The sequence below is a fragment of the Sinocyclocheilus anshuiensis genome, unplaced genomic scaffold (genome assembly GCF_001515605.1).
Source record: "Sinocyclocheilus anshuiensis isolate Anshui unplaced genomic scaffold, SAMN03320099.WGS_v1.1 scaffold540, whole genome shotgun sequence".
Lineage (NCBI taxonomy): Eukaryota > Metazoa > Chordata > Actinopteri > Cypriniformes > Cyprinidae > Sinocyclocheilus > Sinocyclocheilus anshuiensis.
In genome coordinates, this window is record NW_015555733.1 from 190,466 (window position 1) to 206,539 (window position 16,074).

The 16,074-nt window shown below is 36.8% G+C and overlaps 1 protein-coding gene across 3 annotated transcripts in view; it reads right to left on the reverse strand.

The window, feature by feature from the left end:
* Positions 1 to 666: 666 nt before the first annotated feature.
* Positions 667 to 16,074, reverse strand: part of LOC107672947 (GDP-L-fucose synthase-like) — a 17,098-nt gene continuing 1,690 nt past the window's right edge. Inside the window, exons 1-10 of one of the 3 annotated variants that reach the window (XM_016466329.1) lie at positions 13,669 to 13,927; positions 11,617 to 11,765; positions 7,139 to 7,253; positions 6,908 to 7,036; positions 6,167 to 6,240; positions 4,109 to 4,242; positions 3,892 to 4,023; positions 1,851 to 1,930; positions 1,622 to 1,721; positions 667 to 1,524 (exon numbers count right to left, since the gene is read on the reverse strand). In XM_016466329.1, coding sequence (XP_016321815.1) covers positions 1,469 to 1,524; positions 1,622 to 1,721; positions 1,851 to 1,930; positions 3,892 to 4,023; positions 4,109 to 4,242; positions 6,167 to 6,240; positions 6,908 to 7,036; positions 7,139 to 7,253; positions 11,617 to 11,765; positions 13,669 to 13,740 — 1,041 coding nt within the window. In that variant the 5' untranslated portion in view covers positions 13,741 to 13,927 and the 3' untranslated portion in view covers positions 667 to 1,468. Of the gene's footprint in view, positions 1,525 to 1,621; positions 1,722 to 1,850; positions 1,931 to 3,891; positions 4,024 to 4,108; positions 4,243 to 6,166; positions 6,241 to 6,907; positions 7,037 to 7,138; positions 7,254 to 8,612; positions 8,762 to 9,358; positions 9,446 to 11,616; positions 11,766 to 13,668; positions 13,928 to 16,074 lie in introns of those variants that run through there. The other 2 variants (XM_016466331.1, XM_016466330.1) reach the window with 2 other exon arrangements.

Here is a 16,074-nt window from a genome sequence, read left to right on the forward strand (position 1 = left end):
AACGAAAACGCAGGCCAAACATGCATGTCACACACCTTTTACAAATTAACTGCAAATGTTTTCATTAAAAGTGTGCGGTGAACAAATAATGAAATACCGTTAAATGTGAAGGTTCTGTAAAATCTGTTTTATTGATTTGTGTGTTATTAGGCAACGCTTTGGTCAATTAGAAACAATTTAAAGGCAGGGTAGGTGATTCGCTTCAAAAGCATTTTTCATTATGTGCAGACATGATACGTCTTCAGTGGGTTACACTACGCTATTGCAGAGCGAGCGAGAATGGAAGGCGTTATTATTGTAATATTCAATGCATTGTTATATGCGCTTTATACTGTCGCTGGTTAGCCTCTTGAAGGTGTGGCTTTGGAGAGTGATTATGCAGGGAGGGTGGGATATTATGCTTTCAAAGCTAGCTCACCTACCCTGCCTTAAAAGTATAATTCTCCTTTATTGCATTATCATGTTATCATCATTGCATGATGCCAACCCTGAAACAACATAAAATATCAAATTTTGCTACAAGTTTGATTGCAACATATAATCATTGCTGTTAATAGTGTTCATCGTCTGTTTGATTACGTCATTATCTGAATTTTACCGTGCACTTCTGCCATATGTACATAGTCACCACTTACAAGCTACTACTAAATATATTGTAGAAACCTAATTTTCTGTAAAGCTGCTTTGCAACGATTTGTATCGTGAAAAGCGCTATACAAATAAACTTTAATTGAATTGCATTATACACGCATAAAGTATTACAATTGATTAAATTCACTAGAAATTAACCTACATCATAAAACTGACCCAAAGCCAACTATTAGAAACTCCTTCATTGGTTCACGAGATCACCATCTAGCAGCAAATTTTGTAATGTTTCGAAACAAAAACAAAAAAACAGTATGACATAACGAAGCCTCGTTTGCTGAAGCCACGTGACTTGGTGAGTTTGATTCAAGCTTCACGAATCAGTGTTTTGCTGATAACAGATTTATATACTCTCGCTACAAACATGTAGCATGTCGGACTACATATATATTTAAACCACAGCTTTTGCGATTTGATAACTGTACTACTTACTAAGTTCTCACAACCATGCATAATTAAAATACTTTTTTTTTTTTTACACATTTTCAAATATTTACCAACATGGGTTTATACTGTCTTTTGGCTAGTGTTAATCTTAAACCTTGGTTGAGATACTAAGGGTATCCCGCACATAGCCGCTAGATGGCGCCGCTAGCTCGTGCAGTGCTGTCTGAAGCAGTTTATGCATTAATAAATGCATTTGAAAACCCAGCATTGTGCAGTTTTAGTAACTGCATCCCTGGAAAATGAACATATTTTAAGATGTGTTCCATGAGTTTGTCTTTGTAAAAACGATTAAATGTTGTTCGATCAGTCATTGTTCGGTTTCCAGCATTGAACAGTGTTCAAACTCCCCACAGCCAATCAGATGTGAAGATCTTCATTTACGGGCGGAGTCGTAATTGGCCACAAACCAATCACACGTCTCCTTGACGGCTGGGAAAAAAAAGCAAAGCTTCCATAAAGATTCTTTTTTTTTATACTACTATTGGAAAAACATTTAGTAATTGCATGTGTGTGTGTGAATGATCACCAGCTCTGAACGGCGTGAACTTGAAGTCTGGCAGGTATTTGCGTAGTTTGGCATTATTGGCGGTTTTCTTGAACTGACCGTCTGCTTTACTAGTGTCATACTGAGAGGGCTTAGTTAAGGTTCATCTGTTTAGAGAGTTTGTTCACCCCAAAAGGAAAATTCTGTCATTCAAGGTCTCCTGCTATGATGCTTATTGTGGTTTTTTATTTGTTTATGCGTGAAAGGATACGATCACTTCACCTTCAAAGCCCAACGCTTCAACCACAGCATCCGCAGCAAACTTTATGGACAATTCATCCTCCTCTCCCACTAGAGAGAAACAAACAAAGACAAAGAGAAACAGATAAGATATCTCGGATTCTCAGGAACACACATTTAAGTAAATATGCATATGTATTGAAATTGGTTTATATCAAAAATTCTACTGATATGACAATAATGTGTTTAAAGAAATTCAATAAACATTACTGTGCCAATACTAGTAATATCTATATACTTATGTGTTAAATAATGTTCTTAGTCTTTGCTTACACAAGTTTAAATGCTAGATACGGTTGATTGTCTAACCTAGGCTAAATACTAATAGTATCCAGAAGAAAGATTGTATGCATAATGCAGGACTTTTAATTATTAAAAAAGACTGTAATACACCGGGACTTTTATTTTGAAATGTATGTGCTTATGACATCCAGCTATTCATTTAAAAAGATGAAGGAATTAAAACAAGCACTCTTACCGTCATCCACAACATATTACAATATAAACAGCATAATTTAAACAGTCATTATTCATCAACAGTAAATCATAAGCAATCGCTTGGCATAAATGCACGACATTCAGCCTGACATTCAATTTGAACGTGCTGACATTTGTTCAATTAACTCAGTGACTTTTGAAATGTAATAATCTACCACAGAATTCGTTTCCACGACGGAATAACATAAATAAAAATAATTAGACTTTTTTCTTAGAATTCCAAGTTTACATCTTGCAACTTAATTTTTTTCTCTCAGAATTCTGAGCTTACATTTCGCAATTTTGAGGGTTTTTTTTCTCAGAATTCTGAGTTTTTCTTGTGGCAGTTTTCTATTTCAGTGAAGGTATGAGACAAGTCTTTTGAAGAGTTATTTTCTCGCTAGAAAATGTCTACAGTCATAACAGTCATTCAAGCTGCAGGGTGTGACAAATGAAAGAACACTTTAACTCAGTATTTATACCCTAATAAAACCAGGATGCTTCTATCTCATCCAATCATAATGCATATTCCACATATGTGTCCATTTAAGGTACAGTATCTAACTATGTCTCTTGGATGCATTTCCTAAGTATTTAATGCAACTCATTTTCTTAGAAATGAGCACTTCTCGTTTCACTACACTCACTCTCTCTCACACACACACACACACACACAGACACACACAGACACACACACCCCCTGTTGGTCTTTTAGCACATCAAAATAACTCAAGCATACCGATGAAGCAATCAGACTGTCTAAACAACACTCTTTTGTAAAGTAAAGCAAACAATACCAAAAATAATAAAATTTCCCTCACAGTTTACATCTCACAATCTCACATTTTTCATCAGTTTACATCTCACAATTTAGACTTTTTTTCCTCAAAGTTCAGAATATACATATTGCAATTGTTTTTTTTTTCTTATGAAATAAAATATAAAGGTAGTTGCGACTTTTTAACTCATAATTCTTTTTCATCGCAATTGCGACTTTATATCTCAATTCTTTTCTTCAAGACTTTTGAGAAGTTTTTTAGCAATTTTGAGGGGGGGGCGCGATAGGAAAATGTCAGAAAAGTGAGATAAAGGCCCGGTTTTATAGACAGGTCTTAGCCTAAACTAGGATTAGGCCATAGTTAAATTAGGACATTTAAGTAATTTTTATAAACGTGCCTTAGAAAAAAACATTACTGGTGTGCATCTCGAGACAAAACAAAGGCACTGATATATTTAAGATCATTCAGTGCAAGTTTCTTTCATTTGAAACAGCTCAGATTTACATTTTAGTCTAGGACTAGGCTTAAGCTTTGTCTGTGAAACAGTGGGAAAATGTTTTTTTCATTCCTTGGCAGAAACAAGCTTTCATAATCACATTAGGCCATAACGATTCCTGTTCCCTAATTTAAGATCTTTAAAAATGATATTTAAGAGTTAGCCATGTCATTTAAGATATTCAAGACTCTTCATGACCTTAAATCAAACTGAATATTTCAGGACCTGTAGGAACACGGTGTCAAACACAGCTGGAGTACCTGACAGAATGATGGGCTCCACCTCGTCGTACTCCCTCAGAACCCACAGAAACAGACGAGCCAGATCCAGAGAATAGATGAACTGCCGCAGAGCGCGACCCGAACCCCAGACCTGCAGAGGTTTACCTTCCTCTACAACACAAACACACAACATTTACCCTGTGAACAGAACTTAAATGAGCCTCTAGATCCTCCCAGAAAGTTAAATGTCTCTCACTCTTCGCCAGGTACGTCTTGTGGATCAATCCTGGCAGGACATGTCCGTCCTCAATGTTGTAGTTGTCATGGGGTCCGAATACATTTGTGGGGATGACGGCTGTGTATCGCTGACCGTACTGCTGAAAATACGTCCTAATGGACACACACACGCGTGCGCACACACACACACACACACACACACACACACACACACACACACACACAGAGACAGAGAGACTGGTTTTTAAACTTATGAAACATAAACAAACATTTCCCCTATAATTGAATAATAATAAATATATTGTTTTCATGACAATTCATCACAAAATCTCATTACTATAGTAAAACACATTTTATAAAACAGAGAGTTCCGGTCCTTGATTCTGATTGGCTGAGCCGCGTTCGAAGCTGTTGTAAATGACTCTACAAAGTAACATACACCTTTGTTTACGTTTGTGTGTTACTCGGCAACCACTTTGTTGCAACCACAGCTGTTTCTGAGGAGCTACATTGTTTGGTGGAAGAATACTGTTTTTATTTATATCATTAAATAATCATTATATCATTTAATAATTTATATCATTTATTTGCTCTGCTTTAGTTTGTGAAACCTTGCTACGTATATGGAATGACCGTTTTATAAAAGCAATAAGCCCCGTGAAGCCGTGGTTTACAGTGAATTTACAACAGCTAAGGGGCGTTGTTCAATTAATTATATACATTAAAAATGAAACATTTAAATTGCAAAATATTATTTATAATCGTGTTTATTATGTTGCATTTGGTTTATTATGATTTAAATATAACAATTATTTCAGTATTTTCTCTGTGTCAAGGCAATGAGAATTTATTGGGGTCAGAATGTTCTTGATATTTACACACGACAGGTTCCTCTGCAATAAAATCATACTGCAAGTTTTATAGCTTACTACAGCTAACTCCCAATTTTACAATACGAATTGTTTTCTACCCTTCTGCAATGCCAGCATTTGAAACCAGGAGAATGGTAGAGTCTGTCCATCAACCACAAGAGCAATACTACTGTTAAATTAAAAAAAAGACCTTTCTGGGTGCAAATAAACTTTGCAAACTTTATAAACTAACCTTGAGAAACATAAAAATATAAACTGCATTTTATGAGTATCATTCCCTGTGATTGGTGTAATATGTAAGGGCTCGTGTACAGATGTAGCAGCACGAGTCTACCAGAAATATGATTTCTGCATTTTAGCCAAAAAAAAAGGAAGGAAGGAAGGATGTGACGTGTGGCCAAATATGGTGTCCCGTACTTGTGCTCTGCATTTAACCCATCCAAGTGCAAAGTGCAAAGCTTCCGTAATAAAGTCAAAGCTGTCACTGCTCAACGAGTCTCTTATTTACATTGCTTTCACCGTGTTAGTTATGATGCAAATATGAGACTGCAAAAATCGAGTTGCAATAAGGAGATAATGCACTGTGTGCTCCGTAGACATGACTGTGTTCGGCTCCAGTGCAGCGCTTCAACCTTTGATGCAATGAGAGTAGTTCTGAATATAATCATATAATCAACACTTTTCACCATTAGTTCATCTTGGCAGCTGTTATAGTAAAAACGCAGTAAATGCTTTGACGAGTTCCACAAGTAATGCTCATTTCATATGCAGAGATGTAAGCCAATCACAGCAGTGGGCGTTACAGTAAGTCTCACAGTAGACACGCCCTTCCAACTGAGCGTTCAAATCAGAAGCCAAATTCAGAGAAAATGAACATTTATATCTATATTATGACCGTTTTTGATGGAAAAAAAAAAACATTATTATTAAGTGCATTTATAAGCGCATCTCAGGAAACGTAAAATAATTAAAAAAATGCATTTCATAACACCTTTAATGAAATTCACCATTGAGAACAATAAGATTCACATAAATAAATAAATAAATAAATGGCCTGGATGTACTGCGGTAATTAAAATATTAATTGAAAATGTGTTTAAATCCCACAATTAGCTGATGATAAAAATCGTATCTCTTTTGAAATGTGAGCCAGATATGCTTTAACGGGATACACCCGAAAAAGCTCATGACCTATGAACTCTGACCTGTTCTGGACGTCAATCATGCGTTTGGCGTAAGCATAACCGAAATTGGACTCATGAGGCGGACCGTTGTGGATCTGAAACAGAGTGAGAGGGAAACACAGCTCATCATCTCTCTCGAATCATAAAACAATTGAAACTACTGGTTTCTAATGGTTCTGCAAAAAGAGTTTGTGTTTTGAAAGTTACAGTAACTTTTCACAAGAGAATGAATCATAAATGTGACCCTGGAGCACAAAACCAGTCATAAGGGTCAATTTTTTTAAATTGAGATTTATACATCATCTGAAAGACGAATAAACGAGCTTTCCATTGATGTATGGTTTGTTAGGATTGGACAATATTTAGCTGAGATACAACTATTTGAAAATCTGGAATCTGAGGGTGCAAAAAAATCTAAATATTGAGAAAATCATCTTTAAAGTTGTTCAAATGAAGTTCTTAGCAATGCATATTACTAATCAAAAATTAAGTTTTGATATATTTACGGTAGGAAATTTACAAAATATCTTCATGGAGCATGATATTTACTTAATATCCTAATGATTTTTGGCATAAAAGAAAAATCGATAATTTTGACCCATACTTTTGGCTATTGCTACAAATATACCCCAGCGACTTAAGACTGGTTTTGTGCTCCAGAGTCACAAATGATCAAGGAAAATTTGCCCTTTAAAAGAACGCTACACACAAACCATCTGCTTATTAAAGTGTGTGTGTGTGTGTGTGTGTGTGTGTATTCACCATGGTCTCATCTATAGGGTAGGTGGTTTTATCTGGAAAGATACATGTGGAAAGGCAAGAAACGACCTTCACCACGCCGAACTCGTGAGCTGCCTGCAGCACGTTGTCATTGATGTGCACATTATTCCTCTGAAAACAAACAAATATGGTTCATACACAGTTTAATTACTCAACACTAATATATGTCCAACATTTGTATATTTCCATTGTTTTTTAAATGTTAATAATTACCCAGAAGTCCAGGTTCTGTCTCATGTTTCTGAAGAGTCCTCCCACCATGGCGGCCAAATGAATAACGTGTGTCGGACGATGTTTCTGGAAGACTGCTCTCGTCTCTTCAGCGCTCCTAAAGCAGCACGTGTAATGCATATGACACAAATGGGCGACAGGCAATAAAATAAAAGATTTCTGTAATGTATATATGTATATAATGGATATGTATTCATATCTATGCTACTGTATAAGATGCATTCTGTCAGCGCGAGGGAAACTAATTTCATTATTTTTGCAACTTACTGTGCCTTAACAATTAAATACACACATACATATCCACATAAACGCAGTCAGTTATGTATTGAGTGAAAGGAAAGAAGTCTAATATATTATATACGTGCATGACTTCTTAAAGTGACAGTAGCCTAATATATCGGCTCCTGTCTGAGTCGTTTAAGTTAATAACAACCAAAGAAAATAGCTGACTGCTTTTGATTGAATATCTTTAATAAGAATCAGTGTACATATATTTCATACAGAAAAGACTATGCAATTGATTTATGTATGTAATATTTCCTGCTTGAATGCTACTGTTACGGCCCGTTCATACCTAGAAGGATAACTATGAAGTTTCAAGTTCTATGTAAATGACACATGGCAATGATATTGGTGGAATCACTTTGAGAAGATTTTTTTTCCATCTGATGAACAATAAAAACACTGACAGCAAAATCCATCCTGCTTTAACCCTTAAAGTCCCCATGAAATCAAAATTGATTTTTTTTTTGGCTTTTAGTATGAATATGTTAGCCTTAATATTATCTATAAGCTAGTGTGCTCCAAAACAATGACAAAATTCGTATTTACAAGATATAAGGATTCAAAACTTGCAGTCTCTCACTTTCGCCAATATGTAAATATGATTTTGATGACATCACCCTGCACTTCAGCTTCTCATCAAACTTTCTGTCCAATCAAATCCTCTCAAGAATCTGAAGCGTCCCGCCCCCTACACTATAAATAGACGCTGAAGCTGCGGCTGAATTCAGTCACTTGCTCACAGAATTAGAATTTTCTGTATGTTGACTATATAGTGGATAGGGAACGATTCAGACGAAATATGGTTTTTATTGTTACTTTGTAATTGAAATTAAAATATCAGGATGGTTTTTTACTATAGGGGCTGTTTAGAGATCCATCCATGTTAGATATACATTCTGGGTTGCTAAAGTCCCAAATATGTAATAATGATCGCCATTTAAGGGTTAAAGGTCTTGTGCATTTAAAGTGGCAGACGACAAAACTACAGTGAACTACGCTTCTCATAAACAGGGGTTATCATTCTTTGTGTCAACAGAACATTATTGTTATTACTTACATAACATGCACTAATAAAATGTAAAGTACATGCTTTATGATATGTGATAATAGTTTAATGATTCTGTTGTATAACTGTGTGACGTCTGATGAGTGTTTGACCAGGAGCTCTTACATAAGATTGGCATCTTTGGATGACAGGAATATCCATGTTTCTCCTTCTCTCCCTCCGCTCTCCTCTTTCACCACCCGCTCTATCGCTCGCCCCACCAGCCCACTGCCGCCTGTCACCAACACACGCATCGGCCCGACTGACCCGTTCATCTGACAGACAGAGAGAGAGATGGGGTTTGATGAACACTTCAGGGGTCAACAACATACATGTAAAAACAAGAACTGTAGTAAATAATCAAGTATTTATCTGTCTATTGTGATTTTTTCTAATTGCACAGCAATATTTTTGAAAGGCTTTGTATATGTGATCTGAGAACCAGCTACCAGTACCAGCTCTTCTTTCTCTTCCTCCCTACATCTCACAATGAACTACATACAAGTGAAACTGGTAACAACCAGTTTAACCACGGACACGTCCTGTCAACATAGGAACACTTCACTTATGAGGTGCCAACTTGTGCATTACGACCAAAAAACACAACAAATATGCAGACAAACACATACTGGATTCATACACTGTCATCTTCATCGGTCAAAGCATGAGAAAAGTCAGACAAGGCCATCATGCATGAACAAAATCATAGTGCAGACTTACAGTAACACTCAATGAATGAACTTTATGAACTATTTTTGAGCTCAAATTAAGATTAAAAGATGGTTTTAAACAGTGTTTGAATCGAGAAAATGGTCACATCAGATCTTGTATTAGTTCGGTTAAAATGTTTAAGAAACTGACAAAACCTTTACCTCCTCTAAGTGCAGTCAGGTGTTTCCTTGTTTTCGCTCTCGAGTTCTGTAAAAAAGGGAAAAACAGCAGTACTAAATCGAGGCCCTCCGCTTACTGCCTTGTGAGAAAGGCATATGAGAAATGCTGACGTCAAGATTAAATTTGTATATATGGAACAACGCAAGACGTCTTCCATAACATTTTATAGGTTGTCATAAGAAGGGGTTGGAAAGCACTAGATGCAGGGCTGTATTTACGCGTATAGGCATTCTAGGCACGTGCCTATGCTTGCTCGTCCAGGGGGGGCCCAAACACAATAAAGAGATATATAATATTTTTATTATACTATGCACTCTAAAAAATGCTGGGTTAAATATAACCCAGCGCTGGGTAAAAAAGGGACAAACCCAGCTATTGGGTTGTTTTGACCCAGCGGTTGGGTTGTTTTGCTTGGGTGGTAGCCTATATTAGGCCTATTATATTAATAGGGAAGGGGGGCCCAAAAATTTGTTTTGCCTATGTCACGAAAAGAGGCAAATCCGGCCCTGAGATGCAAAATGCTCAACTCGTATCTTGCAAGCACTCGAGAGAGAGATGCATCCATCCTCTGGTAACATTTTTATCAGTTAACTGTGTTTACACAAGAATTTGTGGTTTCAGTTCAGCTTAGCATAGATGGTTTTGCAATTTTAGGTCTTCTAAGCAGAAAAAATGAAAGTTCTTTACTGGCAAGTTTAGTTGATGATTAAAGTTTATGATCCAGCCTGTTTTTATTTTATATTTTATTTTAAACGTTTTATAACAACATATAGAACAAAATATATAATCAGTATAATACAAAAAAAATTTGGATTAATTAAATTCAAGTTTATTTGTATAGCGCTTTTCGCGATGCAAATCGTTGCAAAGCAGCTTTACAGAAAATGTAAGATTCTACATTATATTTAGTAATAGCTCATCAGTGGTGACTATCTCAAGTTGATGTCCATTATAGCAAAATTTGGTAGTTTTGTATGTTGTCTGAGGGTTGCATCATCTGAGATCCTCTGAGGGGTTGGCATCATCTCTTATCAGGTGTTCAGTCATCTCAGGTCTTTGTAAGGGCTGGATCTAGACTGAAGCTTGTGTAATTCCTAGTTACCACGGGATGCTAATCAGAAACAGAGAAGGTAATAGAGAAAAATTAGAGTAGCTGCTGTTCCAACTAAGCAAAAAATGATGTGTTCAACCCAAGCAAAATAATGAAAATGTGCATTTGATCAGATGTAACTGAAGTACAAGATTATGAGATGCATTATGTGAATGCTTGGCTAAAAAGATGTGTCTTTAATCTAGATTTAAACAGAGAGAGTGTGTCTGAACCCCGAACGTTATCAGGAAGGCTATTCCAGAGTTTGGGAGCCAAATGCGAAAAAGCTCTACCTCCTTTAGTGGACTTTGCTATCCTAGGGCAATGATATTGGTGGAATCACTTTGAGAAGATTTTTTTTCCATCTGATGAACAATAAAAACACTGACAGCAAAATCCATCCTGCTTTAACCCTTAAAGTCCCCATGAAATCAAAATTGATTTTTTTTTTGGCTTTTAGTATGAATATGTTAGCCTTAATATTATCTATAAGCTAGTGTGCTCCAAAACAATGACAAAATTCGTATTTACAAGATATAAGGATTCAAAACTTGCAGTCTCTCACTTTCGCCAATATGTAAATATGATTTTGATGACATCACCCTGCACTTCAGCTTCTCATCAAACTTTCTGTCCAATCAAATCCTCTCAAGAATCTGAAGCGTCCCGCCCCCTACACTATAAATAGACGCTGAAGCTGCGGCTGAATTCAGTCACTTGCTCACAGAATTAGAATTTTCTGTATGTTGACTATATAGTGGATAGGGAACGATTCAGACGAAATATGGTTTTTATTGTTACTTTGTAATTGAAATTAAAATATCAGGATGGTTTTTTACTATAGGGGCTGTTTAGAGATCCATCCATGTTAGATATACATTCTGGGTTGCTAAAGGCCCAAATATGTAATAATGATCGCCATTTAAGGGTTAAAGGCATTTAAAGTGGCAGACGACAAAACTATAGTGAACTACGCTTCTCATAAACAGGAGTTATCATTCTTTGTGTCAACAGAACATTATTGTTATTACTTACATAACATGCACTAATAAAATGTAAAGTACATGCTTTATGATATGTGATAATAGTTTAATGATTCTGTTGTATAACTGTGTGACGTCTGATGAGTGTTTGACCAGGAGCTCTTACATAAGATTGGCATCTTTGGATGACAGGAATATCCATGTTTCTCCTTCTCTCCCTCCGCTCTCCTCTTTCACCACCCGCTCTATCGCTCGCCCCACCAGCCCACTGCCGCCTGTCACCAACACACGCATCGGCCCGACTGACCCGTTCATCTGACAGACAGAGAGAGAGAGAGAAAAGGTGTGATGAGCAGTGTTGGGGATAACGCATTACAAGTAACGCGAGTAATGTAATCAGATTACTTTTTTAAGTAACTAGTAATGCATTACTTTTTAATTTAGAAGGAAATATCGGAGTTTAATATCTGACTTTTTTCAAATAAGTAACTCCAGTTACTTTATTTACCATGTATTGACTGACAGCTCTTGTGTTGCCATGTTGAGAGAAATCAGGAGTGAGTGCAGAGCTTGTGTGTGCGCTGTGTGAACATGATGTTACTATAGATCTAGACTAAATGTGAAAATGCATTTACTCATCTCACTTGCACAAAAAAAAGATTCAGTATTTCTTACTGTAGTTCTAGACTAAATGTCAACATGCATTTACTCTTCTCACCCGCACACAAACACATTCAGTATTCCTCAAAATCAATAAAAACAGTGAAATGCAAACTTAGAATATTATACAATTCTGCAATAATTAAATGTTAAAGGGGTCCAATTATGCTCTTTTACAAAGTCTTGATGTTGTTTTGGGGTGTACTAGAACAGGCTCTCATACTAGGTTGTTCGAAAAACACATTATTTTTCACATATTTTACATTATTACAACACCTCTCTCCTCAGTCTGGCATGAACGGCTCGAATAGTTCCTGTATCTAATGAAGGCCCGCCTTCTGAAATACGAAATGTGCTGTGATTGGTTCGCTGGGCCAGTGTGTGCTGTGATTGGTTCGCTGGGCCAGTGTGTGCTGTGATTGGTTTAACCAATGTCTTTACTACCGACCTTCGATGATCCAATTTAACCATACTAATAAGTAAAAATTACACATTTGTGTTTCATTTTTGTTATTGCTGAATACTGTTGAACTTTCTTCTGCGTCATATTCTTCATGCAATTTGCTTGAGCAGCACCCTCTACTGTACAGATGTGAATTTACATTTCCCTCAGCCTGATGTGTGTTCATTTCACTTTTGGTGCGCAAGGGCTTTTACAATTTTAAAAGAAGAGCTTATATATATATATATATATATATAAACACGCAAGCCCTGCCCAGATTTAAAAAGTAACTCAAAAGTAACGTAACTCATTACTTTCCATAAAAAGTGACAGTAACGTAATTAGTTACTTTTTAGGGAGTAATGCAATATTGTAGTGCATTACTTTTAGAAGTAACTTTCCCCAACACTGCTGATGAGCATTTCAGGGGTTAACACATGTGCATTTGTAAATCTATCTATGCAACCATTCATCCATCTATACACTCGTACAGCGGTGATACCATATTCACACACTATTAATGTAGCGTCCTAAAAAACATGCTGTTGTTAACACAGTTCTCCATGATATGTTTAATGGCAATAGAGCGGCTGTTCTTTGTTACTGTACTCCCTTTTTAAAACAGTGTCATGGTATTGTCATCTGATAAGTCAGATTTCCATTGATGTTCCATAGCAGCACAACAGTAATTTTCTAGGGGTATATATGATTTCCGTTCCTCCCTACAGCTCACAATGCACCGCATACAGCTGCATCTGTCCGAGGATATCAAGTTAAACACCGACACACCCTTGATTTCAATATGACAACACATCAGTTTGAGGTGTCAGCTTATGCAGTGGAGCATGACCACAAAACACATATACAAACAGATACTGGATTTACATACACCGACATGCTTTGGAATCATTTGTCATTTTTATCAATGCGTGATAACGCCATAAAACATGAAAAGAAAAAAAAATACAGCACAGACTTAATACTCAATTAATGAACTTTGTGTGTGAACTCAAATTGTGATGAACAGTCCTTGAAGTGTCTGAAACGAGCACACGGTTAAAAGCATGAACGGGCGTGCATGAATTGAGTTCACAATTGATGAAATCAATGATTTACCTGCTCTCTGGTGTCACTGTAGTTAAAGTCCGTTTCTTGTAAACTCGGTTCACTCGGTGGCCATATTTTCATCGCCTCCGGGCAGCTGTTTTGCTCATGCAAAATCAACTCCTATCTGCTTGAATGGGGAAATACCGAAATGCCAAGAACTGTTTGCGAAGCTCATTTAAATAACATTTCTAATCAGCAATACAATCCGACGTATGCTGTCCCAAATGCTGTTTCCTACGAATAGCGGTATAGGCGTAAGCTTCCGGTTGGTCCGGTCAGCGCGCATGCGTACCGCAAATCCTCAAAACTGGCTGTTTCTATGGAAACCGGAGCTTTTTAAATGCAGATACATTAAATAGTTCGTGATTGGCTCTTACGTGTAGAAGGCTGGACGTCCTCCGATTTATCCCACATTGCAGTTCATCCCATTCACAGAAATGCGTGTAAAGCACAACAGATATCATTATATAAGCAGATCCCATCCTCCGCGGCTGAACAACAGAAGGTGTAACGGTCAACGTGGATCACGTGTGCCTCATAAGCCAATCACAGCACATCTTTGAAAGTTTTACGACCGTCAGTCATCATAATACTCAGGTACCCTATTTTGTGTCTTTTTATTGCTCATAACTGTAACTGATCATGCTTTAGTTACTGTTGTGCACTGTTTGTATTTGTATTACACAAAGTATTATAGAAATATCGTTATACATGATAATTATACAGACAATACTAATAATTGTTTTTAAACATTCAGTCACACACACACACATACGTATTACTAAATAAATACATCTAAATACATCTTTAAAAAAAGAATTTATTAATATTGTACAGATTCCGTTTTATGATATTGAACGTTAATATGCAATACAGTATTAATAACTAAAATAAATATTAATTAAATTTATAATAAATCTTTTTTTATTCATTTTTTGTACTCAAAAAGTGATCAAGTGCTAAAAAGTGATCTCTGCTAAGAGATGAAGTAATAAAGTAATTAGTCATTGTGTCGGTTTGCACATGATTGTGTGTGTGTGTGTGTGTGTGTGTGTGTGTGTGTGTGTAAAGATCAAAAGGAGGGAGAGAGGGTTTATTAACATGACTCCATAAACACAGTAATAAGACCATGAGTGTAAATCAATATCTTAAAATGGTCATTTTAGTGCAGTTTTAGGGCAAATAAATGCATTTATATCCTGACTATGTTCAACCCACAAAAATCAAATTACAAATATTTGGGCAATGCTCGGATTCGTGATCCTTTCTGAAATTTCTGAATTTTCAGAAATTCAGTGTGAGCCATTAATCTATTTCAGAGTTAAAGTGTGAGATTAATGCAATGTTTCTACTCAAAACTTACTTATTGTTTGTAATATCTTGAATTTTGTTTTATGGCCTTTTAGTTTGATGGCTACCGTCCAATCCTCTCCATTTCTTGCATTCACAGCATCAACATAGAATTCGTTTTCTGAATCAGTCTCTTCAGACACAGTATTTATATTTTTCTGAGGTCTAGTAGACATACATTTACTAGCAAAATTATTTCTTTTTCCACATCTTTTGCAGTTTACACCGTATGCTGGACATTTACTTTTGTTGTGATCTCTTCCACAGTACTTACAGTTTCGCATGATGTAACGTGACATGTCTGGATCATTGGCTTGTGCTCCGTGTCTTGTTCGCGTTTGTCTTATACTGTGTGCGCTTCTGTCAGATGCACATTGAATTTGAGAGAGCTGCGCGCGACACTTTTGAATTGCTTTATGAAAAGATCATTCAATATCATTTGCGATTAATAGACTTCACATCTGAAAGAGATTGCATTTTCTGTGCGTATGTTCATTCTATGAATCACACGTAGCCTATGCATATTTGAGAGATGATCGTAAGATCAAATTTAGTATGGTTTCTGCGCAACATTTTATATATGAGGTCCCTTGACTCCAGACGCCGGGGCAGGACCAAGCACAACCTCCCGCTCTCTCTCCTGAAGCCAACACTGAAGTGACTTAAACTGTAATTCATCGACTGGCCGCTAGAGGCTGGCTGCAAAAGCGAGTCAATCCCATAGACTCCCCATGTTAAAATGCCCAACTTTACAGCAGAAAAAAACATGTTTACAGCCTGGTTCAAAACTGATTTTGGTCTATATAGCTAATTTTGCCCTTCATGACAACTGTGAGGGGGGTGAATTTTTTTATAACTCATCCGTTTAAATTATATTAAGCCTTAAAGTTCTGCATAATTAAGGGCGTGGCCACTTGAGTGACAGGTGGATTGCCGCTGCTGTCACCACCGTCGAGCTAGGTGGGCGTGGTTTCAGCAACCAGCTCCCGCCTCTTTGCCCATCTTCGATTATCCGGGAGTGACGCGCAGTGACGCACTGCCAAGATGGCGATGGCCGGCTCCGCC